The sequence below is a fragment of the Mesoplodon mirus genome, assembly GCF_964341445.2.
Source record: "Mesoplodon mirus genome assembly, chromosome: 7".
NCBI classification, from domain to species: Eukaryota; Metazoa; Chordata; class Mammalia; order Artiodactyla; family Ziphiidae; genus Mesoplodon; species Mesoplodon mirus.
Window position 1 is genome coordinate 56013605 of NC_138983.1, and position 16463 is coordinate 56030067.

A 16463-nucleotide genomic window follows, 5' to 3' on the forward strand; every position below is an offset into this window, starting at 1 on the left:
TAAGTGGTTGTATGCATGTTTAAATTTACTGTTAGTTTGAAATAGCATGATGATACACACATATGTAGAGTATACGTAAGCGTGTATTAATTATAACAATAAATGATGAGAAGTTCAATAATTCTTGTCACTCTTTGGAGTAGCATAGTTGCCTAGTGTTCTGTGGGCCTGTGCTTACAGAGCAAAATGATATAATTTTGTTCATTGGTGGAAGTAGAACAGACTCTTCTCTTTGATTCAAGATGCCATCCTGCTCCCTGCTACTCATGTGCTTGTTCTCATACCACTAATCTCTTTATTTGAGGGGCTTAGACGGAGATGGGTGTCAGAATCCTAATGCCGGGCCTCTTGGGGAACAGGTTCAGAAGAGAGAACTTGCAGTGTTGATCACTTCTTCTTTGAATTTCTAAATTTAGAAGTTAAATATTTTTGGTGTTGAAACTACTACTCCCTACCTCAAGTTAATGAATAAAAATTATACTAGTTATATTGGGTTGGCCAAAACGTTCGTTCGGGTTTTTCCGTAACATCTTCCAAAAACCTGAACGAACTTCTTGGCCAGCCCAATAATATATACAGTTGTATACTAGTATAGTATTATGAATACTAGTTATATACTATTTAGCTAACCCCTACCTTTTTTTGTTGTTGCAGTTTAAAAAAACCACCAAGATTTAAAAAGTAGTATCAGCAGCAATTATTTCTGTGCTAGGAATTAAGCATTCAGAATATCTCAGAAGAACTGAAACAAAGCCATTTATTTCTGAATTCCAAAGGAGAAACATATTGAATTAAAATAGCCCATGTATTGTGGTTGGGTAACCTGTCCAGGCTATGTTTAATGCAGGGATTGGGTTGCAAATTTTATGTGCAGATTCTTGAAGGAAAGGATTTGATTTTCCATTTTCAGCATTTGTTAAAGCAAAATGCCATTTAGGAAACCCTGAGGTTTGAATTCAGCATCCAGTAACTCGGTCTCTGAAAACCAGCTATTTGCTCAGAGGCTGAGCATAAGGCCAACGTTTAGATTCCAAACCAGCCTCAGATAGCAGTTGGTAGGTCTTTTTTTCTTTGTGTGACAGAAAGATGACATACCTGAACACTGAATTGAATTGTGTGCTGCAGTAGAGATCAAACCCCTGCCCTAAATAAATTGACACCATAATACAAAGTGGGATGTGAAGAGAACAAGATGTTGCTTTTGATCTGATGGGTGACTTGGAACAGATCTTCACCTCTCTGTCTTGCTTCTTTCTCTTTGTGCCACAGTTTCCTCTGATGCCTGTTATACATTAGTTCTCAAGCACCAGATGAGGAATCTGTTTATTCAGTTGTGGAAAAGGTGATGGAAAGAAATAATAGAATGGTTGTGCCAAAAGGATTCATAGAGATATTCTAGACTAGACCAGTTCTGCCATTTTATAGAGGAGGAAACTGAGGGATAGTTGGAGGCTGGGTCAGGATACTTCTCAGGTCTCCTTCCAGCTCCTCCCTATTCAACTGTCTTATAAAATTCCTGCCCACTCAGCCTCAGTTGTCCCTGGACACTTACCCTTCAGGCTGAACTCAAGCTCAAGTCTTTGCTTGTAAGTGTTTTTCTCTAGCAGTGGAATATCTTTCACTAAGTAGTTCCATATGGAGCTGAAGCAGGAAATAATGCGTAGTAAAACAAAATCCCACACCCTGGAGGCTGGTTTAGTTTCAAAACCCTAGAGTAGCTGCTCTCAGATACCCCTGTCTTGGGGATCAGAGACGTCCTGGGACTTGACAGGCTTCCCATTTCCTCCCTGGGGCACCCAGGTGCAGATCCTTTTTCCTTAGTTTATGCTTGAATTGAACGTTTGGCTCGCTAGAAGCACCTCTACCCGAAGCAAGTATTCTGTTTCAGGCTCTGTTTATAGTTGAGGTCCCCTTGAGAAATCCTTAGGTCTGACTGTTTCACGGGATTGAAATCCGCCACCACCCTGCCACTCCCTCTATTCGTCACTTCCATCCCTTTCCACTCTCTGAAGTCCTCCACTCTGGCCAAAGGACTCTTCTATTCTCACGTGCTCTTGCATGCATTCTTATAAATCCATATCCTTTTCACTTTGCTCACACTTCCTTTTTTAAAAAATATTTATTTATTTATTTATTTATTTATTTGTGGCTTCGTTGCTGCGCACAGACTTTCTCTAGTTGCAGCGAGCGGGGGCTCCTCTTTGTATGTGGGCTCAGTAGTTGTGGCTTGCGGGCTCTAGAGCACAGGCTCGGTAGTTATAGTGCACGGGCTTAGTTGCTCCGTGGCATGTGGGATCTTCCCAGACCAGGGCTTGAATCTGTGTCACCTGCATTGGCAGGCAGATGCTTTTTTTTTTTTTTAGCTTATTTATTTATTTTATTTATTTATTTTTGGCTGCATTGGGTCTTCGTTGCTGCACGCGGGCTTTCTCTAGTTGCAGTGAGCGGGGGCTACTCTTCGTTGCGGTGCGTGGGCTTCTCATCATGGTGGCTTCTCTTGTTGCGGAGCATGGGCTCTAGGCATGCGGGCTTCAGTAGTTGTGGCACATGGGCTTCGTTGCTCCACAGCATGTGGGAACTTCCCGACCAGGGCTGGAACCCGTGTCCCCTGCATTGGCAGGTGGGTTCTTAACCACTGCGCCACCAGGAAAGTCCCCACACTTTTTTCTTTTACTTCCATTGTTGTTATTGTATTGTTTTCAAAATTAATAATTTTAAAACAAAGGGAAAAAAGTCTTAGAGGGCAGGACTAGAACTCTTAAGTCTGCCTTACTATAACTAATAACTTTCAACAATATAAATCCTGTTAGAGGGTTAGCAATGGAATAACCACAGTATGCCAGGAAAGGAAACAGCATCTTTTGCTTGTATGAACACTCTTGTAGGACATCGAGGAGGAGAGAAATTAATGAGGAAGATCATCACTTCTGGCCCCAACATTTCTGGCCATTTTCTGCAAATGTTGGCAAACCAGAAAGGTTGGAAGCATGCTGGATAACCCACCTGTTCATTCCCCATTACAACCATCACCAGTTTCTATATGATCTGCTTCCTAAATATCTCTCTTGAAACCATCCCATTCTCTGCTCCCACTGTCACTGTTATGGTCTTTCCGCCTCTGGTCACTTCCACTTCTAACCCCTCCTCCCCACCCTCTCACAGATTTATATATGTAACGTATCATAGTGCATTCCACTCTCACTTAAAACCTTTTGCTGCTCCTAATTGCACGCAGGGTAAAAACCAAATTTCTCAGCAAGGTCTGTGAGGCGCTCCTCACTTCTCCAGTCTAGTCTCCCCATCCTCCCAATATACCCCGTGCTCCAGCAATACTAAACGGCTTGTAATTTCCCTGTTTCTCTCTGTACCTTTGCATATGTTGAACTGTCTCTGCCTGCCTTGGAAGGAAGCCTCCTTCTCCCTTCCTCATTATTTGCATTTACCCATCAAGTCAGTTTATTATCTCCTCTGTGAAATCTTCTCTGACCTGCTCTGGCCAAATTAATCACTCCCGTTGTGTACTCTCCACTAAACCTTGTTCTTAAATCTGGTGTTGCACCTGTAATGTAATTATTTGTGATCTCAAAGGCTGCAAGTCTTTAAGATGAAGGTTATTGTCTTATTCAAAATTTTGTTCCTAGCTCCTAGAAGAATGTATTTCATTTATTCTTTCATAGAAATATATATTGAACTTAGGAAAAGAGTGTGATGAGAAATCAGCTATTTTCTTGTCCATGAAACCCTTGATTGGACTTCCCTGGTAGCACAGTGGTTAAGAATCTGCCTGCCAGTGCAGGGGACACGGGTTCAATCCCTGGTCCAGGAAGATCCCACATGCCGTGGAGCAACTAAGCCCGTGAGCCACAACTACTGAGCCCATGCGCCACAACTACTGAAGCCTGAGAGCCTAGAGCTGTGCTCTGCAACAAGAGAAGCCACTGCAATGAGAAGCCCGCGCACCACAATGAAGAGTAGCCCCCGATCGCTGCAACTAGAGAAAGCCTGCGCGCAGCAACGAAGACCAACACAGCCAAAAATAAATTTAAAAAAATAATAATGATAAATTCTCCTTCTCTTCTCCTTCTTCCTCTCCCTCACCCTTTCCCTCCTCTTCCCCTCCCCTTCCCTTTCACCATCCTTTCCCCCTCCTCCTTATTAAAAAAAAAAAAAAATCCTTGATCATTGGACCCTGTCTTGCCTGTTTATCCTCAGCTTCCAGCATGGAGTCTGACATCTAGCCAGTGACTTACTGAATGATCAAATATATGTCAAGCCTCTGTGCCTTTGGACACTTTGGTCTCTGTTGGCTCAATAAAACTACTCTCCTCCCTTCTTTGTTCTAGCTCCATGGGAAACTGTGTGGCAAAATCAGCCAAGAACCCCAGCTTCAGAGTCAGGCAGGCTTGGGTTCATTCCTGGCTTTGTTGTTTACCAACAGGTAGCCTTGTTGCAGTTTCTCCTCCTGTAAAAAGTGCATGATAAAATCTATTCTAAGCATCATTGGGGGGATTAAATGAGACAATATGTTTAAACCACTTAACAGGATGCCTAATACATGGTAAGTGCTCAATAGTAGCTATTGATATTTTAACTAATCCTTTGGAACCCAGATCAGGTGGCATATCCTCTGGAAAGTCTTCCCTTACACCTTCTAACTCCCACCTGGGTTAGGTGCCCTACCTACAAATTGCCAGAGCATTTCATAGCATTATATGCTCTCTTCTGTCATAGCACATATCACAGTTTTCATAACTAATTCAACAATGTTTTCGAGCTTCTACCAGATTCTAAGTTTTGATTATAGAGTGATAAGAGAAAAAAGGATTTTCTTATTCGTGACCTCCTTGAGAGCTCCACTCTCTCTTGCCTTTGGGTCTCGAGCATCTAGCATGATAGCTGACGTACAAAAATTGACCAGTGGAGACTGACTCGCTGAATGTACAAATGAATGGACCTACTTTTGTTGTGTTGATAGTTTTCATATTCTTTGTGCTTATTGCTTAGAATATTACATGAGTCTCAAGGGGTTCAGCATTTCATTTTTAACTACTTTACATGTGCATACACCATGCCAGCCTTCACTCGGTAGAGTGGTTGTATCAGTAGGTGAGATCATTCTACTCCTCTCTTTCAGATTCTATGACAAGGTGCTATCTTTGCATGAAGATTCAGCAACCCCTGTGTCTAACCCTCTGCTTGCATTTACTCTCATCAAACGCCTACAGTCCGACTGGAAGAATGTGGTACATAGTCTGGAGGCCAGTGAGAACATCCGAGGTAATGAGGAGGGCTGGAGGGTGAGAGAAGATTCTATCTCCTGACTTAGTGGAAAGGAGAGAGATTCTGAAGGGATGTGATGAAGGATAATGAAGTGGGTAGGTATTACTTGATCTCCTTAGCTCTAACTATTACAAAGAACTAGGTCCCTTTGTTAACATGTTTATATGATTATAATTAGAAAGCACTTTTTTCTTTTTTTTTTTTCAGTAAGTTTTTAGTTTAGTTTTTTTTTTTTTTTTTTGGCTGCACCATGCAGCATGAGGAACTTCCCTGACCAGAGATTGAACCTGTGCCCCCTGCAGTGGAAGCGCGGGGTCTTAACCACTGGACCACCAGGGAAGTCCTAGAAAGCACTTTCATATCCATTATCTCATTTGATCTTCACTCCAATGCTATGAAGAACTATAGGTTATATCATCCCATTTACATACATGTAAAAGTGATGTCGTCTTCTTTTTTTTTTTAGATTTTTTTTTGATGTTGACCATTTTAAAAGTCTTTATTGAATTTGTTACAATATTGCTTCTGTTTTATGTTTTGGTTTTTTGGCCGTGAGGCATGTGGGATCTTAGCTCCCCGACCAGGGATCGAACCCACACCCCCTGCTTTGGAAGGCAAAGTCTTAACCAGTGGACCGCCAGGGAAGTCCCTAAAAGTGATGTCTTCTAATAATTTCTGTTTTATTAAGTTGCCACTACAGTGTGATCTGTAGTAAGATCACTTTCCTAATTTACTCTACTTTGTACTTGAAGAAGTTTGTTGACTTTGGGGAAGTTAAGAGGAAGAAGAGCTTGTCCCCCAAAAGGCAAGACTCCTGGAGACAGGTAGAATGGAACAACATGATAAAGGTGCTTAGTTTTTACTCTAGAGTGTTTGTTCCTCATTCAGAAGATTTTGTTACCCTGGGAACAAAAGCAGATAAAACATTATCTTTGCTCATGAAATATTATGAGCCTCATGATTATGGTCATTAAGGTGATGATGCCTTGCTGTATTAAATGCTCACCTCCTGTTTTTTGAATGGTAGATTGATGCTTTCATGACCTTTACAGCTCTGAAGGATGGTTATGAGAAGGTGGAACAGGACCTGCCAGCCTTTGAGGACCTTGAGGGAGCAGCAAGGGCCCTGATGCGGCTGCAGGACGTGTACATGCTCAGTGTGAAGGGACTTGCCCGAGGCGTCTTCCAGAGAGTCACCGGCTGTGCTGTCACTGACCTGTACAGTCCCAGACGGCTTTTTTCCCTCACGGGGGATGACTGCTTCCAAGTTGGCAAGGTAATGATATTCAGAGGGAGGGCAAATTGCTCAGCTCTCTTTCTGGGGGACGAAATCACTATATCCTGATTCCTTTTACATATTTCTAATCCTGACAGCAAACTTGGAAATTTGGTATTATTCCCCATTTTCAGATGAAGAAACTGAGGTTCACAGAGGGTAAATAACTTGCCTAAGGTTACACAGTTTTAAGTAGCAGAACTAAAATTTGGACCTGCATCTTTTAACTCTGAATCCCATGCTCTTTCCATAATAAGGAAATCACATACTTAGGACACTCTTGAGAGTGAAGGAGGTGTTATTAGCCAGGATGACAGACATAAAATGGGACTGTCCTGGGAAAAATGGCCCTATGGTCACCCTAAGTAGAGCACCCCGCCAGTAGATGAACAGCCAGGTGGAAAGGAGAAGCAGGGTCAAAGGGTGGGGGAAAGGAAAGGAAATGGTGATGTGAAGGTCGATCACGGAAACTCAGCCTCCTGAGACTTTGTGAAATCCCTTGCAACATTTCCTAGGCATTTATAAATACTAAATTAAAGTAGTGCCAAAACACAGGCCACTTGGGACTTCCCTGGTGGTCCAGTGGTTAGGACTCTGCACTTCCACTGCAGGGGTCACAGGTTCCATCCCTGGTCGGGGAACTAAGATCCTGCAAGCCGCGTGCTGCAGCCAAAGGAAAAAAAATCATCGTTTTAACATTGCTTGAGAAAACAGACTTCAAGAACCTTCCATATGAGATATTTAACTGATCTTTGATCACAAGTTTTAAACACTCTTGAGGTTATTTTACAATATATTCTTTGTTAGCCTTTGCCCAAGAAGTAATGGAGTAAATCCTTCTTAATTTTGAAGATGCATATTGCAGGAAAGTGAATTTCTCCCAGCCCCTGCAGTATTCATTAGCTGATATAAGAGGGGGCCTCATGTGTCCTGAATCCAAGTTTTGAGAATCAGTCTTCCAAATTAATGTGGAGAGGGTTGCCCTAAGCCTCTCCGTATGCCATTTTTCCTTTTCTGAAATCCTGAATAGAATCAGAGCTGAATCATCATGTTCATTGCTAATTTAAATTGAAGCCAGTTAAAACAGTTCCATGTATGGTACCAATATATGCTTCCTTAGTGAGGCTTTTCTGAGACTAAAACCATATGTTGAAAATTCAGTAAGTTGCTTCCTAAAAGTCTCACTGGCAATCCTTATTTCTGTATTTATTTACTGATAAAATATTTCAAATATAAGAAAAGTACACATAAAATAAGAAGCAATTATATCTATATTGAGATGAAATATATGTTCAAATTTTGCTATATTTGTTTCAGATTTTTTAAAAAGAATTTACAGATAGCTAAATACAGCCCTACTCCTTTTCCTTCTCACCACTCCCACCCTTTCTACTCTAACCTTGCCCAGGTACCAGGTGACCACTGTCCTAAACCATACAAAGTGCTCTTGAGTCACTCAGCACGTTGTATCTGTGAAATTCATACATGTTGAGGCATTTATCAGTAGTTCATTCCTTCCTATTGCTGAGTAGTATTCCGTTGTTTGAATATACCACAAACTATTTATCCAGTCTCATGTTGATGGATACTTGATTTGTTTCCAGCATCAGCTAGAATAAAGCTGCTATTAACAGTCTTATGTACGTGTTTTTGTGGACATGTGTTTTCATTTCTCTTGGTTAACTACTTGGGAGTGGTATTGCTGGGTCACAGAATAAACTTCGATAATTATTAGCATGTAGACAAATCTGCACCCTCCTCCATGGATTATTTTAAAGCAGATCAATCTTTCTATTTTCTGAAATTCCTAATTGTCTAGTTTTACTACCCTCCTGTTGTGTTGGTTGACTCTTGTTCATTATCAGTTATTTCCTGATATAGTTTATCATTTTTGATTGTGAGCTTATTTTTAGCAGGACTTTTTCCCCCCTAAGAGCCTTTTTCTGCCCAGAGTTGCAGGAATATCCCTTCATAGTGTTTTGGGTTTTCTTCTTCCAGGTAGTCTGGTGGTATCACTAGCCTTAGATACTTTTTTTTTTCCCCTGTACATTACATCCCCATGACTTATTTATTTTATAACTGGAAGTTTATACCTTTTGACCCCTTTCACCCACTTCGCCTACCCCCTATCCCTGGCCTCTGGCAACCAATCTGCTCCCTCTAATTATGGGATTGGGGTTTTTGTTTGTTTTTGGTTTTGTTTCTGTTTTTGTTTCCACATATAAGTGAGATCATACAGTATTTGTCTTTCTCTGTCTGACTTATTTCACTTAGCATAATGCCCTCAGCGTCCATCCATGTTGTCACAAATGGCAAGATTTCATTCTTTTTAATGGCTGAATTATATAGATCACATTTTCTTTATTCATTCATCCATTGATGGACACTTAGGTTGTTTCCATATCTATTTCTCTGAATAGAGGCCAGACAGAAACAAACCAACTTTCTTGTCTCCTTATGACAGTGGGTAGATTTTTTTCTGGTCTACTCTTTCCCTTATAGTGTAGTTTTTCATGGGTTTCAGTTTTATGAGTGTGTCTTAATTCCAATTCCTAGGTTTTGGGAGGTCTACAGAAGGCTCACATACTGTCCTCATGTGGATATTATAACCTAAGGTTACTAAGTACCAAGGTTACTAGAACCAACCCCCACCCCGTCCTAGGCAGCTTCAGCATCTGCTGATAAGCTTATTACTTGGATTTTCAACTCCTTTTTTACTTCTGGTACCTGGGTATTTTCCAATCTTTCTTGAAAATATATAATTAAATGCTTTTTATATTTTATTCAAAATTTCTAAGTCTTTGTGGTTGGAAGTATTCCAGTTATCTCAATCTGCTGTATTGCTGAGACTTAAAGTTCCTCATGGAAATCTTAATTAAATAAATTGTTAACTTAACAGGAAAAGTTCAGTCATTTTTTATTGTTATGCTTCAACTCAACGTTTTTACAAATAGAAAACTTAAGGACCAGAAAGATAACACAGCAGACTAATGGCAGATGGGGCATACGAATGGACTTAACTGTTTAGGTGGCAGAGTTGCAGTATCTCTAGGTTCTGCCCTATTTTTCTGCCTGCTGGATATTATACCTGAATTAGAAAGAGGGCTTCCAAATCTGTGACTTCATAATTCCCTGCTGTCTCCAACATCAACTTGCAGGAAATTCCACCTGCAGTTCTGGTATTCTAGTTAACTGTAAGCTATTAGGAGACAGGAGCTGTGTCTAGTGCGTGTTGCCATATTCCCCACATTCAGACATTTAATAGAGGACAGATCCACTGAACTCTCATAACGTTCCAATGTCTACCTTCATTAAGATGTCTAATGCATTAGGTCACAATTATTGGTTTACTTATGTGCCCCTTGATTGATTGTAAGCTCTTTAAAGGCAGGGACCACCAGGTACATTGTAAATACTCAGTAAATATTGAATAAATAATTGAATGCTTTTAATCCATTCCTCACATTGCTACCAACAGCATCTTCCTAAAAACATGACAGTCACACTCTAATTAGCTTAGCCCCTATTGCCTTTTTATGTTTATTTCCTGCCTCTCTTTGACTTAGACTATAGCCACAATATACTGCTTGAACACATTCTTGGTTTTGGCTTCTGTTTCTACCATTCCCTCACCATAAAATGACCTTCATTCCAATCTCTGCTCATTGAAATTCTTTTCCTTCTTCAATGAAGGCTCATCTCAGATGGCACTTCTTCCATGAAGCTTTCTGAGATTCTCAAGCATTCATGCCATTCTGCCCAGTGTTATAATTACTTGAGTTCATATCTCACATCTCCCCAGATTATAAATTCTTTAAATGAAAGAACGCTTTATATTCTCCATGCCTAGTACATTGTCTTGTGTATAATAGATGCTTAATATATTTAATTTAAATGAATTAGAGAGAAAACTTGCCTTCTTGGGTTCCAAAGGCCCTCCACTCTTTGCAGTATCATTTCCTTTCTCTACCCATGGACTAAGGCTTTAGTGATGGTATTTATGCTCCCTGCAGGTGGCCTATGACATGGGAGATTACTACCATGCCATTCCATGGCTGGAGGAGGCTGTCAGTCTCTTCCGAGGCTCTTATGGAGAATGGAAGACAGAGGATGAGGCAAGTCTAGAGGATGCCTTGGATCACTTGGCCTTCGCCTATTTCCAGGTAGGGGAGTAAGCAGGAGGCTCACTGCTTTCATCACAGTAACTGTAATGCTTTATATCTGCTTTACAATTTTCTAAGCATTTTCATGTCTCTTAATTTATTTCATCTTCCCAACAGGACCAAATGTGAGTCAAGAAGGGCAGTTGTTTTGTTATTTCCCTATTTCTCATGTGAGTAAACTGAATCTCCAAAGAATTCCTAGCTTGTCACAAAGTTCACAGAGCTGGGATTAGAGCCCAAGTCTGTCTGATTCTTCGTTAGTACTCTTTCCAATGTACTGACTACTTTAAAGTCATCGTCTCCCATGTAGGAGGCGGTCTCTCACCTGTAGCAGCAGCGGCTGCATCCACAAATGTTTAATAGCTTCATAGTCAATGCAGATCGCTCTTTTGCCCTCTCAACATTTCATAACTCGTCACAGATATTATGCCATGATACTGCCAATGTCAAGGACGAAGTTTGATTGTTATCCTCTCCCGTCTGCAGTCAAGTCCAGCTGTGACGTGAATAGTGTCTGGATACACAGCTGGTGCCATTGGTCCAGAGCATCAGCTCAGTACCTCCTCCAGCTGTTGTTTTTCTTTGGCACTGTTGATCTATAACCTGTTGTGCCCCTCGTGAAAGCTCGTTTCCCTACATGTGGGAGCTGCCATCCTTTGTGTAGCTAATCCCATTTTCCACCAGAGTTGTACAGTCTTCAAGAATAGGCTGGAAAAATCACTACAGAGCCAATTCCCTAGAGTTTCTAAAACTAATAAACCATTTCTGCTCCATACATTCCTTTTCCTTTCTCCCTTTTCCTGAGAAAAGGGAGGAGGATGTGCGTGGTCCAAACCCATGTGTTGCTGCCAAAACAGCAGTGCAGCAAATAGTCCTGTTCCAGTACAAGTTCCTGGTAAGTGGCTCTTTGTTGTAAAACTTTCCAAGGTGCTCTCCCTAACTCTGCTGCTTAATTGCTACATACTAAAGCTGAGACAGAATCCCTGTGATGCAACAAACGGCGAGAAGTTATTGAATTTTAATAGAAGAAGAAAATGGAGAATTGATGTGGAGACTCACAGAAGATAAACTAAAGCAGCTCACCCTGAAAGACAGAGTTTTAAATACAGTGTCTGACTAATTGTTTTGGTATTTTTCCCCTATGATTACTTAGATTTCTCCTCTTCTCACTTGTAGACTCTCCCTTTCCACAGTCGTGCTTTGGTACATTTTATTCATCTTACTAGGTGTAGCTCAAATGTCACCTATTTCGTGAAGTCTTCCTTAATTCTCCTCAGACTCTCCTTCTTTGTGCTCTCATAGTACATTTTTTTTTTTATCCCGCAGGAATAGAACACATTGGCATCGTCTTATGGACAATTTCTGGTCCCCTTTTTACCCTTAGTAAATTAGGGATAAATGCCCCTCCATGGACCTTACATTATCATATAAAATTATATATCTATATATACCATGAAAAGTATAATATATATAATATTATATATAGTATTATTATTATTTAATTCTTTTTCATGATAAATTTTAGTGAAAAATCATTTCAGTAACTACTAATAATGAGAGACAGTAAAGTGTAGTAATTAAACCATAGGCTCTGAAGTCAGGCAGACCTATGTTCAAATTCTGTGAAAACTTGGGCAACTTACTTAACCTCCCTGGACCTTAATTTTCTTATCTTTAAAGGGGGATAATAATGATGCTGTAAGAGTGTGGAAATAATTTTCCGAATAACCTTCTGAGTTTTTGTCTGAGACCTCCCTGTAATGTAAGACAGATTAACAAAAGGAACAATAAACATAAGTTAACTAACATGTATACCTCCTGTAGACATGGGAGATATTGGGGCTGGGAGGGAGGATGAGTAACTCTGAGAGGATCTAAACCTCCATCTTAAATACTGTATTCAGCTAAAGACAAAAGAAAGAAGGTGTGGGGAGAGCCAGTTCTGGGAGGTGACCAGGCATAGCAAGCAAGGCTAAGATTGTTATGTAGATTTAAGTGGGTGCCTTCTCCATTGATAAGATTCTCCTCTGATGTAGAGTCATCCTTTTCTTCCAGGTACACAGGGGGAGACACCCTCACAAATGGAGATTTCCTTTATAAATGTAAATTTGCCTTACAAAAGGGCAACTTCTACTCTGGTTTGAAAAACTTCTCCTGTATCTGTTGTTTCTCAAAATAATTAGCTCAAAATAACCTTTATGCCAAAGAGGCATACTTTAGGGTGGCATATTCTGCTACCCTTCAATGCTTACCTCAAAGGGTTGTCATGAGGATTAAATGAGCTAATACATGTAAAGCCCTTAACACAATTTATGACACATATGCACTCAATAAATGTAATCTATTTTTATATTATACACAGTATATATTCTCTTTTTTCATTTAACATTATTTAGTGTACACATTTCCAAAGGAATTTAACTGGGACCTCAAAAGTAACTCTAACTTTGTTCTAGATAAAATATTTTACCTTGTGATAAAGCCCTGGAGTTTTAAAAATATGTAAATTTGTATTTTAGTTCTCTTCATCTCAAAAGGGTTTGAAAATCTATAACCCTGGGTTAATATCTGACATTATAAGATATTAGTAGATTACTTAACTATCCCTCTGTTAAGTACAGAACAGAGTAATTCATGATATTAAATAATTAGAAACAATCTATATGCCCAAACAATAGCAGAATGGTTAGATTGTTTGTGATGGAGCTTCTAGATGGAATAAAATGCAGCCATTAAAAATTCTGTCTTGGGGCTTCCCTGGTGACGCAGTGGTTGGGACTTGAGCTCCCAATGCAGGGGGCCTGGGTTCGATCAGTGGTCGGGGAACTGGATCCCACATGCATGCTGCAACTGAGAGATCGCATGCCACAACTAAGGAGCCTGCGTGCTGCAACTAAGGAGCCCACCTGCCGAGGCTAAGAACCGGTGCAACCAAATAAATAATTTAAAAAATGGTTAGGATGGTAAATTAAAAAAAAAATGTGTCTCTCTTGTACATCCATGTTCATAGCAGCACTGTTCACAACAGCCAATAGGTGGGAAGCTATCCAAGTATCCATCAACGGATGAAAGGATAAGCAAAATTTAGTGTATACATACAATGGAATACTACTGAGTCTTTAAAAAGAAGGAAATTCTAACACATGCTACAACATAGATGAACCTTGAGGACATTATGCTAAGTGAAATAAGCCAGTCACAAAAAGACAAATACTGTTTGATTCCATTTATATGAGGTATCTAGAATAGTCAAATTTATAGAGACAGAAAGTAGAATGATGGTTACCAGGGGCTGAGGGGAGGGGAGAATTGGCAGTTGTTTTTTAATGATTAGAGTTTCAATTTTGCAAGATGAAAAAACTCTGGAGATTGGTTGCACAACAATGTGAATATATTTAATATTGATACTACTGAAACTATACACTTAGAAATGGTTAAGACGGTAAATTTATGTTTGTGTTTTTTACCACAATGAAAAATAATAATTAAAAAATGCTGTCTCTGAAGACTATGTAAAGATATAAAAAGTACTCCTGATTACACTGTAGAGGGAAACAATCAGGATATGAAAATGTATAAGAAATATGATTGTAACTATGTAAACACTATATATTATCCAAAGTGCTTGAAATGCCTGGGTTTCAGTGTAACATTTTCCCCCTATTTCTCATATGTTTTACAGTGTTCTTATTGTTACTTTTATCATTAAAAATGAATTTTTTCACACGCAAAAATACAATGATCAGAGGGAAATACAGTTCTAGCAGCTCATCACCATTCCATGGCACTCAGAGCAGGATCACAGCCCACCCGCCCTGGGTTCTGTTCCCCAGGTTTGTCTGGAAATCCCCTGTTTACTTTTGACCACGTGTAGCCCAAGGTTGAATGGCTGCAGGGAGAGTCATTACTATGCAGTGGGAACGGTTCAGGTTTAGTTCTTCCTTTGCCTTCCTCTAACTTTGTGGACTCTCAGAAGTACTGAGCCTGGAGAGCAAATTATATTTTTAGTAGGGTTTTTATAATTCCGTTTTAATTTTAATAATAAAATATACCAAAATAACAACACTCTACAATTACATGGTTTTGCATGCTTTGAAAGACTTGAGGGCATTTTAAGACAGTTTATTTTCATTTATTTTTCTCCATTCCCTGGTAAGGGTGTTAATAAGTCATTGTAAATGAGGAAACTGAGGAGACCTGATTTGGATCAGGGCTCAAATCCTGAATTAGGACAGAGAACCTCTACATTTTAGTCTGCAGCTCATTTCAATGAGTCTTACTATCTACTCTTAGTAAGAATATCGTATAGTTTTTTAAAAAATCCATGTAATGGTTCGTCAGAGGAGATATCTTTAGTGCAGTTAACTCTTTCTTTTCCTTTTCTTTCTTTTTTATAGGTGGGAAATATTTCCTGTGCCCTCAGCCTCTCCCGAGAGTTTCTTCTGTACAGTACGTAACGATAAAAGATAACTACGGGTCTGACTTACTGGGAACTCCCTCCTGCTCTTGGCCTTTAGTCCTTGCAAATGAAACACAGCTGTCTAATTTTATTTTTCTAATTTCATAATCCAAGGCACATTTCTAATTTTTTATTAAATCTTACATACTGATCAAGAGCTTTTAAGTTAGTTAGAAAGCTAAGAAAAAGATATCAACCTGTCCCCTTCCTCCTTCACCCCCATCCAGTCATATATATTAGTGTTGCTTCAGTGGAGAACAAGTCCGAGATTGGGAGCCAGTTTCTTTAGGGACATTTGAAGATCTGGGTTTTGGGAGCAGACCTGGGAACGAGTGCAATCAATGAGAGCTGTGTGTGCAAGAAGGAGAGCGACTCAGCAGGGATGTTCACTTTGGCTGCTCATAGAAAGATAGCAATTCTTCTCATTAAACCGGAGCTCACTTTGCTATGCAAGCATCCTGCCAAGTTGGCCACAGAGTTCAGCTTCAACCCTCTTCAGGCAGCGCCTCACCAGAGTAAAACTGGGAGGGAGATTTACTAGCTTAGCTCTACTTGAATATTTTTGCTTAAAATGTTGGTGGTAGATGGCTTCCCAGGTTTTCTTTTAATAAGATAGTTAGATACTAAAGTAAGATACATAATCACTATTATGTTTTAATATTTATGAAGTATTTCGTGTAGGATTTCACTGTCACTTACTAATGAATCCATTTAGTAATGTTATTCCTTTCTGATAATTTGGCAAACAGTAGGATAAGGAAGTAGCTGTATGGTCTGGAAACACGTAGACAGTTGGTGGTACAAATTGATAACCCAACCCCTCTTTATTTGTTTGTGCTTTATCTATTAAAATCTCTGCTTCTCCCAGAGAACCCAAATTGTGCACTATTATAGGTGGATAAGTAGGACACAGCAAATTGAGATTCCTGGTTCCATAAATGGCTTTGCAATATTTTTGTTGGTATTTTGGGCTCATCATTTCCATTCCCCCAAACTTCATTTCTTCTCTGGTTAAAAAAGGATGGTAATTTCTGTCCCCTCCTTTGCCAGAATAATGGTGGTGGTGGCAGTGGTGGTTAGAAGGACATTGAGCTCCTCAGAGAAAGGTGCTTTGTGAGCCTCACAACAAGTCAGCACCTCCTTCTGAGATGCACTGAGAATCATGCACAGAGGCTAGCAGGCCATGGGTAGCTCCAATCCATGGGGGATCTGCAGCCAAAGTGGGCACAAACAAAACACAAGACCCCTGTAGGAACCTAAGCTAGAACCAACGTCTAGAACCCCT

The 16463-nt window shown here is 40.0% G+C and overlaps 1 protein-coding gene across 1 annotated transcript in view; it reads left to right on the forward strand.

Moving 5' to 3' along the window:
* P4HA3 (prolyl 4-hydroxylase subunit alpha 3) overlaps positions 1–16463 on the forward strand; it is a 33758-nt gene that overhangs the window by 1765 nt on the left and 15530 nt on the right. The window contains exons 2-5 of the mRNA XM_082626720.1: positions 5135–5277; positions 6333–6556; positions 10570–10719; positions 15117–15168. Of these exons, the coding sequence (XP_082482846.1) occupies positions 5135–5277; positions 6333–6556; positions 10570–10719; positions 15117–15168 (569 nt within the window). The remainder of the gene's footprint in view (positions 1–5134; positions 5278–6332; positions 6557–10569; positions 10720–15116; positions 15169–16463) is intronic.